Raw genomic sequence first — 22,376 nt, 5'->3', positions numbered from 1 at the left:
CAATGAAATTGCCGGGGTTCCGGTGGCTGCAAAGGCAACCGGAGGCCAAGCACTAGCCTCCCAATATGCCTAGTACGGAAGCCTTTCAGGCCCCACCCAGGGACGTGGCTTAAAAGGCTTCCTTAGCCGCCGGCAAGATGACAGCGGCACAGGAGCTGAGCCGGCGTCATCAGCCGTAGATGTCAGCTGTATGTTACAGCTGACATCCACCTGTAACTGCAGGAACCAGAGCTAGCTCAGATTCTTGCCATTAACCCCTTAGATGCACCCCAATCGCTGCATCCTAGAGGTTGGTAGCAGATCAGCAGCCATGCAATCGCAGGGCTGCCGACTGCTGCTATGGCAACAGGAGGCCTAACAATGGCCTCCTGCTCTGCCATTATGGAAGCTGATCAGGCCCCACCCAGAGGCAATGCCTAATCGGCTTGCTGTCAGTGAATGACTGACAAATTGAATACATTGCACTACATAGGTAGTGCAATGTATTAGAAAAAAAATCTGACAGTTGGACCTTCAAGTCCCATAGTGGGACTAAAGAAAAGTGCAAAAAAAGTGAAAAAAAGTTGTAAAAAATATAATAAAAGTTTTAAGTAATAAAATAAAGCACAATCGCCCTTTTTCCCTTATCAAGTCCTTTATTATTGAAAAATAAATAAACCATACATATTTGGTATCGCTGCGTCCGTAATGGCCTGAACTATAAAATATTATGTTATTTATTCTACGCGGTGAACGGTGTAAAAAAAACAACATAAACAACTATGCCAGAATTTCTGTTTTTTGGTGACTTTACCCTACAAAAATTGGAATATAAAATGATCAAGAATTCGCATGTATGCAAATACAGTACCTATAAAAATTCATCTCGCAAAAAACAAGCCCTCATTCAGCTCCGTCTACGAAAAATGTAAAAGTTATGGTTCTCACAACATGGCGACAGAAAAAATACATTCTTTTTACAAAATAAATTTTATTGTGCAAAAAGTTGTAAAACATAAAAAAGTGCTATAAATTAGGTATTGCCGGAATCGGACTGTCTTGCAGAATAAAGTTAACATGTAATTTATAACGGATGGTGAACGCTGTATATATATATAAAAAAAAAAAAACCTCTGCCAGAATTGCATATTTTTTTGGGTCACCTTGCCTCCCAAAAAAATAGCATAAAAAGTGATCAAAAAGTCACATGTACCCCAAAATGGTACAAATAATAACTAAAGCTCGTCCCGGAAAAAACAGCCCTCATACCACTACATTTATGAAAAAGTAAAATTAGTTAAGGCTCCAATAAGTCAGGAAATAAAAAATATGCAGTTGTTCAGGCCCGAGGGGACCATTTCTCCTGTTTCAAGAGGCGGTTTATCAAGGCCCTAAAATTAGGGAACCAGGAAGGGTAGGGCCCAAACATATCTGCTGGAAGTGAGGGTGCCCGTATTATACCAGAACAACACTTCCCAGCAAAATTCCCCAAACTGCAAAGGTGCGGAGTGTGGACCAAAAGAGGGATATGAAAGGACACCATTTATCAGTGCGACACTGGCCTGTGCATAAAGGATTGCTTCACAGCGTAACACACATCTATGGATTATTTTATTGTTGCTTTTTTCACCACATTTTTATACCACCTGACTATGCCCCTGATGTGCTTTGCCCAGCTTACATATACCCCCACATTATAAACTGAAATACCAGTAAAACTCCAAACAAAACTACTACCAAGAAAAATCCACGCTCCAAAAGCCAAATGGCGTTCCCTCCCTTCTGAACCCTACAGTGTGCCCAAACAGCTAATTACTTCCACATATATGGCATCGCCATACCCAGGAGAACCCTTTTAACAATTTTTGGGGTGTATGTCTCCAGTGGCACAAGCTGGGCACAACATATTTGCTACTGAAATGACATATCTAGGGAAAAATTTCAGTTTTTACTTTGCACCATCCGCAGCGCAATCATTCACGGTAAAGACCTGTGGGGTGAAAATGCTCACTACACCCCTTAACAAATGCCTTGAGGGGTGCAGTTACCAAAATGGGGTCACTTTTCAGGGGTTTCGTTTATTATTTCACATTAGAGCCTCTGCAATTGTGAACCAATAGTTTGTAAATCGCCAAATTAGGCCTCAACATTGCATGGTGCTTTCACTCCTGAGCCCTGTCAAATGTCTAGGCAAAACATTAGGGGGTGATTCTAAAACTGTGAAACACAGCATAATAATTAGAGAGCTGTCTTGTTATGGTGGCACAAGCTGGGCACCACATATTGGCATATTTATGAAAAAATCTAATTTTTACTCTGCAGCATCGAGTGCACACTGATTTTTGCTAAATACCTGCAGGGTTAACATGCTCACTACATGCCTAAGTGAATACCTTGAGAAGTGTAGTTTCCAAAATGGGGTCACTTTTGTGGAGTTTCCACTGTTTTGGTCAAACAGGGGCTTTAGAAATGCGACATAGCGCCCAGAAACCAATCCAGCAAAATCTGCACTTCAAAAGCCAATTGGCGCTCCTTCCCTTCTGAGCCCAACTGTGTGCCCAAACAGCAGTTTATGACCACACATGGGGTATTGCCGTACTCGGGAGAAATTGCTTTACAAATTTTGGGGTTCTTTTTTTTCCTTTCTTTGTTGTGAAAAATAAAAATTTTGAGCTAAAGCTACGTCTTATTGAAGAAAAAGTATTGTTTTTACTTTCACTGCCCAATTCTAATAAAATCTATGAAACATCTGTGGGGTCAAAATGCTCACTACACCCCTAGATTAATTCCTCAACGGGTGTAGTTTCCTAAATGGAGTCACTTTTTGGGCATTTTCACTGTTTTGGTCCCTCGGTGGCTTTGCAAATTCGAAACATGGCCTCCGCAAATGATTCCTGCTAAATTTGAGCTCCAAAAGCCAAATGGCGCACTTTCCTTTCTAAGCCCTGCTGTGTGTCGAAACAGCCGTTTATGACCACATGTGGGGTATTGTTTTACTTGGGAGAAATTTCTTTACACATTTTGTCATGCTTTTTCTCCTTTAGTCCTTGTGCAAATGAGAAAAAAAATAGCTAAACCTACATTTTCTTTGAGAAAAATGTAGATTTTCATTTTCACGGCCTACTTCCAATAATCTCTGCAAAAAACCTGTGGGATAAAAATGCTCACTATACCCCTAGATAATTTCCTCAAGGGGTGTAGCTTCCAAAATGGGGTCACTTGTGGGGGGTTTCCTCTGTTTTGTCCCCACAGGGGCTTTGCAAATGCGACATGGCCTCCGCAAATCACTCCTGCTAAATTTGAGCTCCAAAAGCCGAATAGTGCATCTTTCCCTTCTAAGCCCTGCCGTGTGTCCAAACAGCCGTTTATGACCACATGTGGGGTATTGTTTTACTCGGGAGACATTGCTTTACAAATGTTGTGGTACTTTTTCTTAGTCCTTGTGGAAATGAGAAAAAATTAACTAAGCCTACATTTTCTTTGAAAAAATGTCAATTTTAAATTTCAAGGCCTACTTCCAATAATTTCTGCTATAAACCTGTGGGGTCAAAATGCTCACTATACCCCTAGATAATTTCCTTGAGGGGTGTATTTTCCCAAATAGGGTCACTTTTGGGGAATTTCCACTGTTTTGGCACCGCAAGAGCCCTTCAAACCTGACATGGTGCCTAAAATATATTCTATTAAAAAGGAGGCCCAAAATCCACTAGGCACTCCTTTATGTCTGAGGGCTGTGCTTCAGTCCGTAAGCACACTAGGGACACATGTGGGATATTTCCTAAAACTGCAGAACCTGGGCAATAAATATTGAGTTGCGTTTCTCTGGTAAAACTTTCTGTGTTACAAAAAAATGGATTAAAAATTTATTTCCGCCAAAAAAAAATTAGGGTTAAGAAACTTTCTAAATGCTGTTTTGAATACTTTGAGGGGAGCAGTTTTTAAAATGGGGTGTCTTATTGGGGGTTTCTAATATATAAGGCCCTCAAAGCCATTTCACCATTGAACTGGCCCCTGTAAAAATAGCCTTTTGAAATTTTCTTGAAAATGGGAGAAATTGCTGCTAAAGTTCTAAGCCTAGAAAAATAAAAGGATGTTCAAAAAATAACGCCAATCTAAATTAGTGTGGGGGATGTTAATTAGCAACAATTTTGTGTCGTATAACTGCCTGTCTTACAAGCAGATACATTTAAATTTAGAAAAATGCTACAAATTTTTGCAATCTTTCGCTAAATTTTGGTGTCTTTCACAATTAAATACTGAATGTATCGAGCAAATTTTGCCAGTGACATAAAGTCCAATGTGTCACAAGAAAACAATCTCAGAATCGCTTGGGTAGGTAAAAGCATTCCAAAGTTATTACCACATAAAGTGAAACATGTCAGATTTGAAAAATGAGGCTCTGTCAGGAAGGTCAAAAATTATCAAAGCGGGAAGGGGTTAAGGGAAAAATTTTATCCTGTGGTTTATTTTAAAAGCATTTTCACCTGCAGAAAAGGATTACAGCATTGGTAATCATGAACTTCTTGCCATCAAACTAGTTCTTGAGGAGTGGAGATGCCTGCTGGAGGGTGCTTGTCATCCTGTGACGATTTACACAGACCACAAGTACTATCTTTACCTACAGACTGCACATCGGCGAAATCTTCATAATTCACGTTGGGCTTGGTTTGGCTCCAGGTTTGACTTCTACTTTTTGACTTTGCTGATCATTTGATCCTGGAGACCAAGCCCCTCAGCCACAGTAAACCTAGTCAAGTAATTTCTGCAGCCACTGTCTTGCTCAAAGTTGTTCCTCCAGGGAAAATGTTTGTTCCTCTGAAGCTCAGTAAATAGATTTTTTTCTTAGGGTCATTGCTTGAAGCTAGCTGGCCATTCTGGAGTACGGAATACTTCAGACTTTATTTTTCGCCACTACTGGTGGCCCTCCTCTGCACGAGTCATAAAAGACTTTATGGCAGCCTGCTCCACTTGTGCTCAAAATAAAGGCTCTTATCAATGACCTGCTGGTTTGCTCCACCCATTATCTATTTCTAAGGCACCCTGAACTCATATTTCTATAGGGTTAAGCACCAATGTGCAGAATTCTTCATGTTGCATGGTTGCTTGGGTAGTGCTGGATTAAATTTCCAAAATGACTCACTTTATACCCTTATCTGGCCTTTTTTTGCAACAGTGTTGTCCTCTCTATTTGTCAAGCATATTTTCTGTCTACATGGTCTCCCGAAGCACATTGTTTCTGATAGAGGGGTTAAAATTACCTCTAAATTCTGGCAAGCTCTCTGCAACATTCTGGGAGTCAATCTGCATTTCTTCTCTGCCTACCACCCTTAGTCCAAACTGATTAATCCAATTCTAGAATATTTTCTCAAAAACATTGTTTCTTCTTTGCAGGATAAGGCTATGTTCACATGGAGTATTTTGGGGGAGGAATATCTGCCTCAAAATTCCGTTTGGAACTTTGAGGCAGATATTCCTCTCCCTGCACGCCGATTTTCGCGGCGATTATCGCGCCGTTTTTCGCCCGCGGCCATTGAGCGCCGCGGGCATAAAACAGCGAGAAATACGCTTTCTCCTGCCTCCCATTGAAGTCAATGGGAGGTCAGAGGCGGAAGCGCTCGAAGATAGGGCATGTCGCTTCTTTTTCCCGCGAGGCAGTTTTACTGCTCGCGGGAAAAAGACGCCGACGCCTCCCATTGAAATCAATGGGAGGCGTTCTCGGGCCGTTTTTGCCGAGTTTTGCAACGCGGTTTCCGCATCAAAAAACTCGGCAAAATACCCCGTGTGAACATAGCCTAACTGTGAGGATCTTTATTCGTGAGCAGAGTTTTCCTACAACAATCTTACCAAAGAATCCACTTAATCTTACCTTTTTTCTATTGTATATGGTCAGCATCCTAAAGTGCCTCTTCCATATTCAGTTCCCTCTGTAGTTCCTGCAGCCAATGACTGTCATTCAGTTTTTTTTTTTAAATATGGCAGAAGCAAAAACGAAAGTCTAAAAGAGGTCTAAACCGCAATTCCCAACTGGGGATAAAGTCTGTTTGTCTTCTAAGTATATCCGCCTTACAAACAAACTCCCTGATTTTTGGGTTTTTATACTGTTTTCAATCAAATGAATCCAGCTTCCTACAAACTTTGCATTCCAGTATTCATGCAAACTCCAAATTCCTTTCATGTTTCTCTTCTCAAGCCTTTGGTACTCAACCGCTACTCCAAAAAATCTCCTAGTCATCCAGTTACCCCACCTGGTCCTGATTCAGATTTTGAAGTTAAGGGGATTCTTGATGCCAAAAGATCTAGAGGTAAACATTACTATCTTGTTGACTGGAAGAAATTTGGTCCTGAGTAGAGGTCTTTGGAGCCTCAGGGAAATATCCATGCTCCTTCTCTAGTCCAAATATTTTATCTATAATTTCCTCACAACCCTAAAAAGAGGGAGCATAAAGAGGGGGGTACTGTCACAGCACGGTTCTTGAGCCACCTGTTTGGGAGACAGCTCTCTCCCGCTGCTGTCTAGTTCAGGCTCCCTATTCTCAGCGGCCTGCTTACCGCTGCCGCTGCTCTCCTGCTGTATCCTCTGCTGTGCTCATGCATGTGATGAATCCTAATTCTTAATAGGTTAGCATGCTCTAAATCTTCTGCTTCTCTAGCCAATGATGAGTCTTCTCTGGCTAATTTAGGACCCTGCCCCCATTACTTAGTGCTTGAGCAATTATGTTTTTTTGCTATCAGTACTCAGTTAGTTGCATTCTATATCTTCCATTGGTTTTTGATCCCGCTTTTCCTTTGACCACATGTTTTATCTGCTACCCAGCCCTGACCTTTTGCTCACGTGACTTCGACTTCTGACTACTATCGTTGTCATACATCCTGGTGACGTTTCTTCGGTTTCGTCAGCTGTTGCTTACTGAGACTAATCCGGGGGTAGCGACCAGGGAATTCCCCGCAACAAAGTCCAGATCCCTGTACAGGGGTTAAAGGATGAAAACCATTGGGTTTTTTAGACTCTGCTCCTGGGTTTAGCCCAAAGCCAAATCTGTGGCAACTCATTGGGTCCACTTTCGCTATTACAGGTGTGTAACAGAGACATTATTTAAGTCATTCAATGAACCACTTGAAGTAATAACACCTTTCTTTTATCAGATCTTAAATACAATATAGATAAAGCCTATGGCCAGCTTTACAGTCCACATCTTAAATCAGCATTCACTATAGAAACGTCGCTCAAAGTGAATACAGTTAAGTAGAAATAATCGTAAAGTTCAAGTTGCAGCAGCAATGTAGAAATTCAGTATCCCACTCAATACCATCCGACTAGGATTGCCTAGGCTGCATTTCTGGAGAATGCCCTGCTGTTTAGGACTGGGTCATCATTGGCGCTGAAGCTCTATCTCCAGACCTCAGCTCTTCTCACATCTTCTAAGGCTGCCCAGTTATTACAATGGAAGGTAGTGTCGTTGTGGGCAGAGTGCTTCCTATATACAGTCTACCTCTCTTTATACTCATTTAACAGCTGTGAGGATGGTTTTTGCCCTGTATTCCTCGCACAGACACACTCCACAGGTATAGGATTGACCACAGTATCTTCCATACGCAGCACAATCAGCTAAATATTGAAGAATTATAGTCATGTGTAAATCCTACCTAAGGCTATGTTTTTGGACAAATGAGAGGTACACTCTAAATATTTTCAATATATTTTTCGGAGGTATTGTGTAAGATTATGACTGGTGAGAAGGACACATGGTTGTCTGGGACTGGGGGTTGTGCCGAAAACAGCATATGTGTCAATGGACACGAAATGGGGGGGAACAGACCCTGATAAAAAGAGCTCCATACCATTTATACCCTTAATGTAGCCCCAATGCTGAATTATAAGACATGTGAGATAGTCTGACCTAGTTCTAGGGAATCAACCTTCTCTATTCAGCCTTATTCAACTAATTTAAGGGGGCCTGATGAAGGAGGCCCTCTCCTTTAGCGCAACATACCCTTCAAAGGCATAGCAGGGACTTGTTAGAAACATACTGTACAACCCCTTTTATTCTGTTAAAAATCTGAAAGAATATTTCCTTGGAAGAAACAAGCAGCATTGACATGTTTCCAAATCTTGCATCTTCTAAGTGTAACTCAGTGACGCAGTAACTTTGTAACGCTGAGAGCACTTTTATATTGTCTGCAACATTTTGGCCAGAAGTTACACCACTCTGCATTCTAAAGATAAACCTGTCTCGCATTTACGATATGATAAATGTCATACTGCTTTGCATTAAGACATATTCCCTGGGCGATAAGCAAATAAAAAAAAAAGCTACGTATTTTTAGTATCAATTTTCAGAAATATTTGAACAAAAGAACAGCTTTTATATCTCACTGCAGTGTTTTGTTCTAGAGGTGAAGCTTTTGTCAGAAAGTTGTGATAATGGCCTGTCCACTTCTAATGCTGCTTCTTTGCTCTGCTGCAAGGTAGAGCTCATAAGAAATTCTGCAGAGAAATGCTGGAAGTGTCAGTGTTTGCATAACATACCAGGAGCCCCATAAATAATGTGCAAGCTTGTAGGCACACCTCAGGATCAGCCTGCTGACACGGGAAGCAATGCAATTGCGTTTCCACTGGTGCTTTCACTGCTCGAGAGACTTTCATTAAAATGTTGCACTTTGTATTGTGCTGCTGTCTTTCAGAGGACTGCATTAACACCTTATTTTATATTCGTCATCTACAGAGTGCATTGGTGAATATCAACCACTACAGATTCTATGGTCACACTTTTTCTGGCTGTAAAATAAAAATAAACATAAAATAGGCCACCTAGGAGAGAGGTAATTAGAAATCGTTGGTTTCTACTATTGGAAACAAATGAAAATAGCATAAGAATAGAAATGTACAGGAAGATGGGAGACTAATACTTTTCACATTAATTCTATTCAGTGCACAGTGAATTGATATTGTGTATTGCTGCAGTTATAAGAAATAATCTAAGTATTGAAAATGTTAGTCAGCATATAATGTCGCTGATCATGTTAGATTATATGCTCTTAAACAGAACATGTGAAAAGGTCTATCAGTTTTCAACGACAATATAAATTAATCAGCTGCTACGTAGTTATGTAGTTTACCATTTAACAGGTTCTAACAGGGCTTAGCCCCTTTCCCCCGAACATTATCAATTGTCCTCTGATGTCTTTACAGTCAATTAAACATCATATCAACAATGCTGTTCCTGTTGCTGCCCCCATTAGCCCCCCATTACTTCACTGGCTAAATTGCACCGTGCCCTCAAATACTGGCCTCTTAAAATAGAAATATTTGTGTCAACTATAGGTGCCCCAAAAATAATAGTGCCAGACAGATAGTACCCTAAAAACAATAGTGCCAAATAGATAGTGACCAAATGAGTATTAGTGCTCCAGACAGTAAAGTGCCCCACACTGTAAAAGTGACCCTCTTAGTGAACCACAGAGTAATAGTGCCCCCTTTAAGGGCCGACAAATAATAATGCCCCCCTTTGTGCCCCCTACACAGTAATAATACCCAGTTTGTGCCCCACACAGTTAATGGCCCCCTATCTAAAACCTACATTGGATAAAGTTGAAAGTGAAGCTGCTGCCAGGAGGCCCGGCTGTCAGGAGGTTCGATGAATGTGCACTATTGGCCCTGGGTTCTAACGCTTCCGCTAATAGTTCCCATTTAACTGAGCAATATATTTGCTAAAAGCTTGTAATACTTCTGTTGAATGTGATCCCCAAGCTGAGACTTGGGAAACTATATGGAATTGGTATGTTTTTACTGTATATATTATAATTATTATTATTTCTAAATACTCGAGATCCACTACATATATTTTCATTTCAAGGTTTGCAGCGCATCTAGTAAATCTTGTGTAAACAAATATACCATATTTAAGAGAACATTAGTACATTAATCACTCTTAGAGAAGATTCACACATAATGGTCCTGTTGCAGAAATTTTTGAGACTAAAATTGTCTATATATATATATCCCATAAGTGCAGAAACAATCCCATTTAGATGTACGGAAGGGATTTCTGCAATAGAAATTACTGCAATATATCTACCAACATACCGTTAATGCTCTTTTAACCCCTTAGTGACCACCAACACGCCTTTTCATGGCAGCCACCAAGGGGCCTTAGGCTAGGCTGTAGTGTTTTCACAGCGGCCCAGTTTAAGTCCTGCACAGGTGTCCTGTGAAGGCTGGAGCCGGGCCTCGGCCGTCTAATGACAGCCGGGCTCCTGCTCCAATGGCCGTAATCGAAGTTTACTTGGATCTCGGCCTTTTAACCCGTTAATGCCGCGATCAATAGCGACTGCGGCATTTAACTTGTTTACAGAGGGAGGGATCTCTCTCACCCATTGGTGGGCCTGCAATTGTGGGCGTCCTATAGGGTGCTATGGCAGCCGGGGGCCTGATAAAAGCCCCCAGGTCTGCCCTGGGCATATGCCTATTATGGCACGACCTAATAGATTGCCTGTCAGTTTTACACTGACAAGCAATAATGCTCTGGCATACTAAGTATACCAAAGCATTATAGCAGCGATCTAAAGATCGCATATTAAAGTCCCCTAGCGGGACTAAAAAAATAAGTAATAAATGTGAAATAAAAATCATTAATAAAAATTAGTAAAAAAATAAAACCATTTTTTTCCCATAAAAAGTGAATTTATTTAGTAAAAGTGTGAAAAATAAATAAAAGTAAAGATATATGGAATTGCCGCGACCATAATGACCCAAACAATAAAGTTAATATGTAATTTAAACCACGAGGTGAATACCGTAAAAAAAACAACACAAAAAACTATGGCAAAATCGCTATTTTTTTCCATTGCCCCCCAAAAAAGTCATAATAAAAGTTAATCAATAAATCCCATGTACCCCAAAACAGTACCAATCAAAACTCTGTCTTGTCCCGCAAAAAACAAGCCCTCATAACACTATATTGACAGAAAAATTAAAAAATTACGGCTCTATGAATGCGATGATGCAAAAACAAATAATTTTAGTTCAAAAGTGTTTTTATTGTGCAAAATTCGTAAAACATAAAAGACCTCTACATATGTGGTATTGTCATAATCGTACCGACCCATAGAATAAAGGTAATGTGTTATTTATGCAGCACAGTGAACGGCATGAATTTAAAACGCATAGAACAATGTCGGAATTTCAGGTTTTTTTTCTATTCCCCCCCCCCCAAAAAAAAGTTAATCAATAAATGATATGTACCCAAAATGGAGCCATTAAAAAGTGCAACTAATCCCACAAAAAACACATCCTCATACAGCTATGTTGACAGAAAAATAAAAAAGTTATAGCTCTTTGAATGCGACTATAGAAAAACGAAAACAATAGCTTGGTCATTAGGGCCGAAAATAGGCTGGTCACTAAGGGGTTAACTGATTATTGATTGGTAAAGTATCAGAACCCATTTAAAACGAATGTTCTATGAGTTAACACGCAGATTTTGTCTCAGATTAGTTCATGCTTCATATCAGCTGCTTTACTAAGTGTATTTTGCATTATACTCTTTAGAAGGCCTACGTGTATTCATTTTGTTTTCTCGAGCTCTGCTTGTCTTGTACAACTCCAAGACTTAAATCTGCTTCTCTCATTCTCTTACAACATTTGCACAGGGCTTAGTTTCCGTCTTTCACAACACCAAATGTCTTCAGTCAGAGGCATAACTTGAAGCTCCTTATTAAAAAATCTCACACCACCAACCAGGTGCCATTTATAATACTGATAAACAAATGTGCCAATGGCAAAAGAATAAGCCCTTGTTTCCCAGGTACCTTACATATATTTGTGAATATCATAAAACATAACTTTTAATTATATTAGAGAGCAAACATGGCCATAAACCATAAGGCCCTATACCCCTGATGATGCCACTGTTGTGGTGCAACATTTCGGGGGGGCTATGAGAATTTCTTATTTTAAACAAATCAATGCGGTCTAATGTATAGTGTCCTCACGTAAGGACTGCAGCCGCTGCTTGGCTCTCATCATAGCCAGACATTGGTTATTTTTTAGCTCTGCATAGACTCTGTGGAGAGAACCGCTACACTGTGTAGCTCTGACACTTGACCTACTGTGTGGCTTTGATATATCATATAGACTTTACAATAAGAGTGATACAATGTCAAATTGACACCATATATATAATCTTGGCCCAATAGTCCGCATTGACCGGTTTGTTTGCTCTCTAATATAATTAAAGGTTACGTCTTATGATATTCACAAATATATGTTAGGTACCTGGGAAACAAGGGCTTATTCTTTTGCCATTAGCAATTGGGTTTATTGTTTATAAATTTAGCCCACCAGCTACCTGGGTCCATTATTTGTTCATGCATTTATAATGCCTCCAGGCTCCCTCGTGTACAAAAGTTAGGTACATCTGCTACTTCTGCACCCCCTGTAGCTATTCCCCAGTCTCCAGGGATAAAAAAAATGCACCTTTTTAAGCCATCAATCAATATCTTTTGATTCTAGCTCCAGACTTTTTACGCTAATAGACTAGGATATTTTCTTTCTATTCGTATAACCTCTACTATCCGTTTTCTTTTCTTGTTTTGTGCTGTTTATGTGTCACATGTGGTAATTGATAGCCATACTTAGTGTGTATATCTGTAACCTGGTTTGTGAGGATGTTCTTACACTATTTGCAGTTTGTGGCTTCAATAAACTGTGAGGCAGTTCTCCAGCTTTCATGTATGTTGTGTTAGTTTCTCATTGGTTCTATGAGGCTTCTAAATGCTCATTTATAGTTCTCCCACATTAAAAAAAAATATAAGAGTCAATTGTAGTCAGAATTTTAGATAAAGTTGCTTCTGTATCAGTGGTGGGCAGCTGGCTTGTATACTGTATACAGCTACAGTATACAGCTACATGCATACACTATGTCACACTGGGAAAACTGATCCCACGTTACCCAATTGCCAAAGAGAGATGGCCATACTAGGACAGTCACGGGAGCTACATAAACAGCTGAGCGCACTCACTGGGTTGTTTCCATATCTTTCATAGACTATGGAGAGTAATGGTATATAAGGAGCAACCTCTCCAATGCAAATGAGGGACATAAGACACTGAATGTAATGTGTGAACCTCAGATGAAGTCAGGGCTGCATCTAGGTCCCCTATGATGTGGTATATTGATCGCTACAGTTCGGTACTATTTATATGAATAGCTCTACCTATAGTTTCATCACATATATATATATATAGATATATATATATATATATTGTAATGAAGGGGGTAAGGAAACAGACAAGTGAGCCCTAATCTACCCGCCACTCAGTCCCTGCCTACTTGCAACGACCCGCCCTAGGCGACGGGGTACAACTGGGCGACGGTCCCTACGCTCAATAAGTGCACGACAGACAAACAGACAAGGGTACACAGAAGCAAGGGAAAAGGGGCAGTTGCCCATGGCAACACCGTGAGCAACAAGAGCGGTGAACGAGCCGAGTCAAACCAGGAGTATACGAGGTACCAAATGTAGAGCAGGAGAGTAGTGAACAAGCCGAGTCAAACCAGGAGTGTACGAGGTACCAAACGCAGAGCAGGAGAGTAGTCAGTAAGCCAGGGTCAATATGAAGCAGGGTCAAATGGTACAAGAAGCTGCAGCAGGGCCAGGAAACAAAACGAGAAGAATCACAAGCAAGGAGGAACAGGAAAGGCAGGTATAAATAGACAGAGGGCGGGAGCTAGCTCCGTCTGGCTAGGCTGTGATAGGCTCTCCCACTCCTAAGCCTGCCATCCTGAGTGGTGGAAGATGGAGTCAGTCTCACAGACATAGAAGCAGGTGCAGACTGATTACCTATGGGCGTGGATACAGAAGCTGTGCCTGGCAGATCCTTAACATATATATATATATATATATATATATATATATATATATATATATATATATATACAGTGCCTCGAAGTTCAGACACCAAGAAATAAACGAATGAAAAGCAGTTTGCGAGTAGGTTCTTATGCTGTGTTATATAAAAAATGTTCCCTCATACAAGGAATATTGTATTGTAACTGCTTATTAAGGACGACTGACACCATGGCAATTGTGCTGTACGAAAGTTATTATTTTGAATAGTTGGAACAACACTCAACCCTGTATTATAAATGAATATAGAACAGACTATAGACATACATATCACCAGAGCTTGCTTATTACTGTCAGTCCTCTGAATGTTGCTTTCTTCTTTAGGTTTCAGAGAGATGTGACTATGTTTTTGTCAACGGCAAGGAAATGAAGGGCAAAGTTGATGTGATGGTGAACTTCACATACCAGTATCTGAGCGCACCTCTGCTGATTACTATCTGGGTTCCTCGACTGCCTCTCCAGATAGATATCTCTGACACTGAACTCAGTCAAATCAAAGGATGGCGAGTGCCCATTATTTCCAACAGGAGGTTGGTTGGTCTTGTTTCATAAGATTCTATTATCAAATCAGAAGATGGAAATGTTACATTTATAATACATGTGCATGAACATTTCTTGATGTAAACCAGTATGAAAATGAAGAACACTATAACAAATAGTGTTAGTATCCTAGAAGTTTATTGGAGATAAAAGATATTCAGAAATACTCAGTAGATAATTTTTCTCAGCACAAAATTATGGATACAATTTTACCCTTTCAGACCAACTAGAGACAGCGATGACGATGATGAAGATGAGCGCAAAGGACGAGGTTGTTCCCTTCAGTATCAACATGCAATGGTCCGAGTTCTCACACAGTTTGTGGCAGAAGAACCCACACCCTTCGGACAGCTTGTTTCCTTACTGGGCTCAGATTGGCAGGTTGATGTGACAGACTTAGTGAAAGATTTCATGAAATTGGAAGAGCCTCATGTTGCAAAGCTCCAAGATGGAAGACTTCTCATGGGAAAGGAGGTTGGAATGACCACTATACAAGTATGTAAAATATGAATTACTATGCCTTGAATAAAGTAAAAATGTATTTAATACCGCATTGATTGCACCTGACAGGTGCCGGATTTTTAGATTTTCTGGATTATCAGACAGTTCAAAAAGGTACAAAAGTAAGGGAAGAGAACATTCAAGAAGATGGTGCAAAATAATATGTTAAATGTTAAATAAAATCTGCGGCCATAACTTTGTTTTTTTTTAACAAAAAAAAATCCTAACTGATTCCACTTTATATTGCAGCTCTGTGCTATTAAGGGTTTGCTTACAATACATTTTGCCAGGAAATTCTCCCAATCTACATTTTGCACATATAGCCCTGACTATGGCAAACATACACCACAAACGAGTACCAGATTATCAGACTTTCTGGAATATTGTATGTCACTTGAGTGTAGTATATATGAAGTAAAATCCTTACTAAACTGTAGGTTTCAATTATTATTATTAGTATTATTATTATTATTATTATTGTTAATAATAATAAATAGCAATGTATTACGATAAAATTAATTGATCTCATAGCATGTCCAGATTTGTGGTATTTATGTACTTCTCCATAAATCCATGTATATATATATATATATATATATATATATATATATGTATATATATATCTATCCCAATCCAAAAAAAGAGGCAGCACTTCGGTAGTATGGAAAAATCCAAAATTTAATCACCCAACATACAGGCAATGTTTCACCTTCCCATTGAAGGCATTTTCAAGCTTGAAAATGCCTTCAATGGGAAGGTGAAACATTGCCTGTATGTTGGGAGAATAAATTTTGGATTTTTCTATACTACTGGAGTGCTGCCTCTTTTTTTGGATTGTGGTTTGATCCTTGCTTTAGGTCTTTTGTCAAGATTCCTCTGAGGATAACACCCACAACTTTATGCTACAGTGCAGCTCCTATATCTCGTTTGTTCCTCTATCTATCTATCTATCTATCTATCTATCTATCTATCTATCTATCTATCTATCTATCTCTCTCTCTCTCTCTCTCTCTCTCTCTATCTATCTATCTATCTTCTGTCACATGGCTCCAGAATGTAAATTTTTATTATAAACTCTCTAAGTATACTTTACTGTATTAGTCATTTAAAACTATGCAATGTTACACTAAATGTATGTAAATTATTGTCACAAATGTTTAGTGCATATTATCAGCTGTGATATATTTTGCATGACCGTTCAGCACTAAAGCAGTTAAGTCTTTCTCCTTATCTTTTATGACTCTATAATAAGACAGAGCAATAGGAAATTATTTTTTATTTTGTTTATTTGAGCTCAGTGGAGAATAGTCTATAAATAATGGATATGCTTGCTTATTATTAAATCAGTCTCTTTGTGTGGTGAAGGTGATGTCCCCTCTCTCCGATTCCATCCTGGCAGAAAAGACTGTGACAGTGCTGGATGACAAAGTGACAATTACAGACCTAGGAGTGCAGCTTGTCTCCGGACTGTCACTCTACCTTCATTCCAGCACAGCAAATAACAAGGCTGTTGTAGTTACCTCTATGGCACAGGAGCTACTGCATACTCCAAAACAGGTAGGGTGCTTAAGGCTATCCATTGGTGTCTAATTGTACTCCGATTATTAAATCAGTCCTTAAAATTATCTTTACTGTACTGTGAAATTCTTTGTTAAACTCACAAAAATCAGCTTTAGTAAGATGCACTGCAGTGTACATTTCAACATATTTAAATACAGCCAAAAAGCCACTAGGAAATTACTATACAAACACATTGTAGAAATACTTGTTTGTTTGTTTTTTTATACTAAAGGGGAGATTAAAATTAGAAGTAATACTGACGCCCATGCAGTTATAGCCCTGGTGATGAATGTGGCTTGGGGAAATTACAATGGCAGGTCAGTCCTCACAGTTTTCCACCACTTTTATGATAAGTAGCGGAGATTGATATTAAATAAGTCACGCTTGATGCATTTCAGAAGCCCCGCCCCATTTTCCAGAGCCAATCACATGGCTTCAATACCATATTTTTCAATGTATTTACACCACAATGTGTCATCGTTTTAAAGATACACATTTTAGGACACCGATTACTGCATTCACCTAAATACAACATAAAACATTAAAATTAACTGTTATACATTGTAAATTTAATTGTAAATCAATTGGTAAAGTTAAAGCATCTAAAGGCAATAGTTTTTGTCCATATAAATGTATAGTTTAGTCTAAAAAATGGATTGTAAATACATAAAGAGGACAAAACCCACCAAAACAGGGTAACTACAAGGGTATAATTTTTCCCATAATACAATATTATGCTTTATTTGTGCATCAATAGATATATTTACAGGTCTTTTACATGGAACTTCAAGGCATAATTCCTCTTTAACCAAGGCTGGGCAATATGGCCTAAAATTAAAATCTCAATTTTAATCTTGCATTTTTTTTCTTTTTTGCTAAACAAGCTAAAAGAATACCAACACAATTTGTTTTTAACATTAGGGAGTCACAGAATGGTGACCTTTAATACATAGGTCCATAAAACTTAGCTTTTAATTAATAGCCCAAAATGGCCACAACAAAGTAGAAAAAGCAAACACAATAAAAAAAAATGCGCTATTATCCTCCTAATGTGCCCCTACCTAGTAAGAGCACCCACCTTGAAAAGAGTGAGTCAGACCTCCGTCTGTTTACTAGTCACTGAGCATGTGCACATAGCATCCGGGTGTGTGCCACATGGCCCTTTAGGTGATGGACACTTGATTGTTTGTGAGCCTCAACCATTATCACGTACTATGTACTGCTCTATTGTGGCATTCTCCCTCTCTATCCATCACCAACAACGTGTCCTGCTATCCCCACCACACCTTTCTGCCTGTCCTGCTGTGGCCTCCCCTGAGCCCAATATTAGCCTGTCCCACAGGGGTGTGACTAATGTTGGTTTCGCAATTCTGACCAAAATCTAGATCGTGCTTAATTGAAATAGCAAATTAATTGAATGAATTTAATTATTAGTTCAGCTCTATTTCTAACAATATTACACAGTTCAAATCTACAAAAAAAGTTGAAAAACTTTTCAAATACTTTTCTTTATTATTTTTGCATCAATTTTGAATTATTTTACGTTGATTTCTAACAGTTTATTACAGTACAATTGTCTTCTGAGTTCCCACAGTGGACAGTTTTTTGGTAACAGGAGACCAGTAGAAGTTTGAATTTTGCTTTAGACGTAAATAGAGAAGAAAACATGATCAGTGGAAGATTAATGAAACAATATTCAATATATTATATAGATTTCACTGAGCATGGTTGTCAATTCTTGAAAAGCAGTTTTCTTTTAACATACATTTGCGTTTCTTAGGTTTGTTTGCAAAATTGTGATGAATATAATACAATCTGATACAGTGTTTTTTCTATGCCAGTGTATTATTGTGATATGAAGGAATAGCAATATGCACAAGATGCTTTTGTTTGGGCTGAGACTGCAGGAACTCTAATTAGAACATTGATTTGTTTCCATATCTACATTCTTAACTTTGTGTTCATAAGAAACCTTTCATCTGTAGTAATGATTTTGTTAGAGACCTTTCCGTTCTTCTTTTGTTTTACTGCTTCATTTAGTCTTATTGACTAAATATAAGAATTAAAAATTTCTTCGAGCATTTACAATCATCATCATTGTCTCATCATCATTTCATGAGATTCTTTGTTAGTGAAGTGAAGACATACAAACAATAGAGTCTAAACAGATAAGAATCATTCTATTATCCCAACTTGATCTTCCCTCTGGATATGAGTGCGATGTATTACTTATAAAGAATGAGTGGGGCAAAGGTCTACAATAACAAAAGCAGCTGATATCATACGAGGCTTCCAATTTCACAGATGTTCAAATCTGCACTAAGAATTTATCATAGGGGCAGAAAATGGAATTCAATGCTGTGACAGCTCTGTTACATGATGGAAAATAATGGCACCCGACAGACCTCTATTGGGTTCGTCGACTTTCCGTCGTGGTGTCCGTCCTTTTACCAAAACAAATAGCACGTCATGTGAACAGAGCCTCAGACTTATATACAAATCATCTAGTTATAAATTTAACCCATTAGTGACCGCCAATACGCCTTTTCATGGCAGCCACTCACAGGCTTTATTCTGATGCACACACCTTTTCACGGCGCTGCATCGAAATAAAGCAGCTCTGCCGGGAGCAGTAAAAGCTCCCTGCTCTCAGCTACCAGAGGCAGTTGAAGGCTTGCAGCAGCGCTGCTTCAGCTGCTGCTAAATGGAGAGCCCCGCATCTAAGTGGTTTTGGAGGGAGGGAGCACCCTCTCTCACCTCACCGGCACCCTGTGATACGATCGCAGGGTGCTGATTGCTTCTATGGCAGCCTGGGTCCTAACAAAGGACCCCAGGTCTGCCTCTAGTTAATGCCTGCTAACAGATGCCTGTCAGTTTTACACGGACAGGCAATAATACACTGCAAAACAGGAGTATTGCAGGGTATTATAAAAGTGATCAAATGATCGCATAGGGAAGTCCCCTAGTGGGAGTGGGACGAAAAAAAAAGTTTCAAAATATTTAATGAAGTTAATAATAAATAAATAACCCGAAGTAAAAAAATAAATTAAAAACCCACTTTTTCCTCTTATATAATGCTTTTTTTATGACAAAACAAAAAAGTAAAAAAGTTACACATATTTGGTATTGCCTCGTCCATAACTATCCAAAACTATAAAGGTTTTATGTTATTGAACCCACTCGGTGAACTCCGTAAAAAATAAAATGAAAAACAATGGCAGAATTGCTGTTTTCTGTTTATCCTGCCTTCAAAAAAATTTGATAAAAAGTGCTTAAAAAGTCGCATGTACTCCAACATGGTACCGATAGAAGCTACAAGTCGTCCCGCAAAAAAAAAAGCCCTCATACAGTTGCACTGGAAAATAAAAAAGTTATTGCTCTTCAAATATGGAGGCACAAAATGAAACAATCTTGAAAAAATTGTGTTTTACTGTGTAAGGCCTCATTTACACGAGCGTAATATACGCGCGTGTGACGCGTGTGCTTTTCACGCGTGTCGTACGCACCTATATTACTCTATGGGGCAGTGCAGACAATGCGTGAATTTTGCGCAGCGCGCGTGTGCGTTGCGTAAAACTCACGACATGTTCTATAATCGTGCGTTTTTCGCGCATCACGCACCCGTTGAAGTCAATGGGTGCGTGAAAACCACGCATGCCGCACGGAAGCACTTCCGTGCGAACTGCGTGATTCGCGCAAGAGCTGTCAAACTGAATGTAAACAGAAAAGCACCACGTGCTTTTCTGTTTACAAACATCCAAATGGAGTGTCAGAATTTAGAGATGAGCGAACCGAACTTCACCGGGTTCGGCCGAACGCGTTTTGACCAAACCCGGCAAAAAATATTCCTGTACGCGACGTCAGGAGACAGTCACTGTCCAGGGTGCTGAAAGAGTTAAACTGTTTCAGCACCCTGGACAGTGACTTCCGATCACAATATACATGAACGTGTAAAAAAAAAAGGAAGTTCTGACTTACTGATAACTCCCGGCTTCTTCCTCCAGTCTGACCTCCCGGGATGACAATTCAGTCCAAGTGACAGCTGCAGCCAATCACAGGCCAAGCACAGGCTGCAGCCAATCACAGGCTGCAGCGGTCACATGGACTGCCGCGTCATCCAGGGAGGTGGGGCCGGATGTCAAGAGAGGGACGCGTCACCAAGGCAACGGCCGGGAGACCAGACTGGAGGAAGCAGGAAGTTCTTGGTAAGTATGAACGTCTTTTTTTTTATTCACAGGTTGCTGTATATTGTGATCGGAATTGACTGTCGAGGGTGCTGAAAGAGTTACTGCCGATCAGTTAACTCTTTCAGCACCCTGGACAGTGATTGACGTCTACTAGCCTCATCTCTATGATGGCGGCTGCACGAAAATCACGCAGCCGCGCATCATACACTGATGACACACGGAGCTGTCAAGTGCCTTTTGCGCAAAACACACACGCCTGTGTAAATGAGGCCTAATAGTAGTAAAACATAAGAAAACTATATAAATTTGGTATCATCGCAATCGTAATGACCCGCTGAAAAAAGTTACGGTGATATTTATAACACACGGTAAACGGTGTAAATTTAAAGAGTAAACAAAATAGAGGGGCAAATTGCTGTTTTTTTTCCTATTACCCCCAAAAAAAGTTAATAAAACTTAATTAATAAATGATATGTACCCCAAAATGGTGCTATTAAAAAACACAACTTGTCCCGCAAAAAAAAGTCCTTATACAGCTATATCAATGAAAATATAAAAAAGTAATAGCTCTTTGAATGTGATGATTGAAAAACATGACAAAATAGCTTGGTCATTAAGGCCTAAAATAGGCTGATCACTAAATGGTTAAATTGATTTTTTTTTTGTGTATGTTTTTTTTGCTTGGAACCATCAACTGGTATCTAGAGAAGATTATTTGCATATTCCATATCTGATTTTAAGTATGTTATTATGTATTGTTGGTATTTACATTTATTTTGTAGGTATGTCATTTTACTTGGAGGAAATTTCTTTATTTTTGTGGGCACCCCATTTTTACTTTATTTAGTGGTGTTCAGTCTTATTTATTGAATTGTGCAATCGTATGAAAAAAAACAAAACAAGGGTAACGTCTTATGCTGTGCTTGGTAAAGGATGGCTATAATAATAGCCAGGGCCGGACTGGGAATAAAATATCCACCCTCGCTAACAAATGAGAGCAGCCCACACATGTATTTAGTAAGTACATAGAAATTCACATATTCAGAAGAGTACCAGAGTATCTCTGCACGTGTTCTCTGGACATGATACTATTCTCTAGACACTACAATTGGTGATGGTCCATTATGTGTGGTGTATTGTGAGCCCTCAGCAGTGAGGAATGACTCTGTAATCAGGTACCACAGGTCGTGTCTCCAGCCTATGGACAATCAGATGAGTCAGAGGTACAGTCCACGAGACATAACGTGTCCTCATTGTCCAGTCTCCAAAGGAGGTCATCCGGAGGCGCCACCATTACTCAGCTAGAGTTCAGACCAACAAACCATGCAGATCCAGTTATCTCCCCCCCTGTGTCCTCATCCCGGCTGTGGCAGACAATAGACGGGCAATACACATAATAGTACAAAAGACACAACTCACATACAGACAGTAGAACTACAAACTAAAGTCATTATAATGATGGTGACTAGAAACTGCCAAGATGTTCCTTCCCCCTGAGGGGTATATAAGGGCTTGTCCTGGGGAGGATGGGAGTTCTAGATTTAGACCTTCAGGAGAGCTGAAGCTGAGGCCAGCGCTCTGAGGATGTTCCTGTGATTACCTGATTTTGTGGACTGTGTGCTGTTCCTGCATTGAGGGCTACTTGTTCTGTCATACAATAAACCCTGTTGGAGTTGCCCTGTCGTCACTGGCTCTGTTGAT

The 22,376-nt window shown here is 39.6% G+C and overlaps 1 protein-coding gene across 1 annotated transcript in view; it reads left to right on the top strand.

Annotated features, from left to right (window-relative positions):
• The window catches only part of TMEM132C (transmembrane protein 132C), a 613,640-nt gene that overhangs the window by 557,330 nt on the left and 33,934 nt on the right, over positions 1 to 22,376 (top strand). The window contains exons 6-8 of the mRNA XM_075833447.1: positions 14,212 to 14,417; positions 14,649 to 14,922; positions 16,294 to 16,485. Coding sequence (XP_075689562.1) covers positions 14,212 to 14,417; positions 14,649 to 14,922; positions 16,294 to 16,485 — 672 coding nt within the window. The remainder of the gene's footprint in view (positions 1 to 14,211; positions 14,418 to 14,648; positions 14,923 to 16,293; positions 16,486 to 22,376) is intronic.

Source organism: Rhinoderma darwinii, chromosome 1 (assembly GCF_050947455.1).
Source record: "Rhinoderma darwinii isolate aRhiDar2 chromosome 1, aRhiDar2.hap1, whole genome shotgun sequence".
In the NCBI taxonomy this organism is placed as follows: Eukaryota; Metazoa; Chordata; class Amphibia; order Anura; family Rhinodermatidae; genus Rhinoderma; species Rhinoderma darwinii.
Note: the sequence above shows the minus strand (reverse complement) of the source record. Positions and strands in the feature narration are given on the sequence as shown.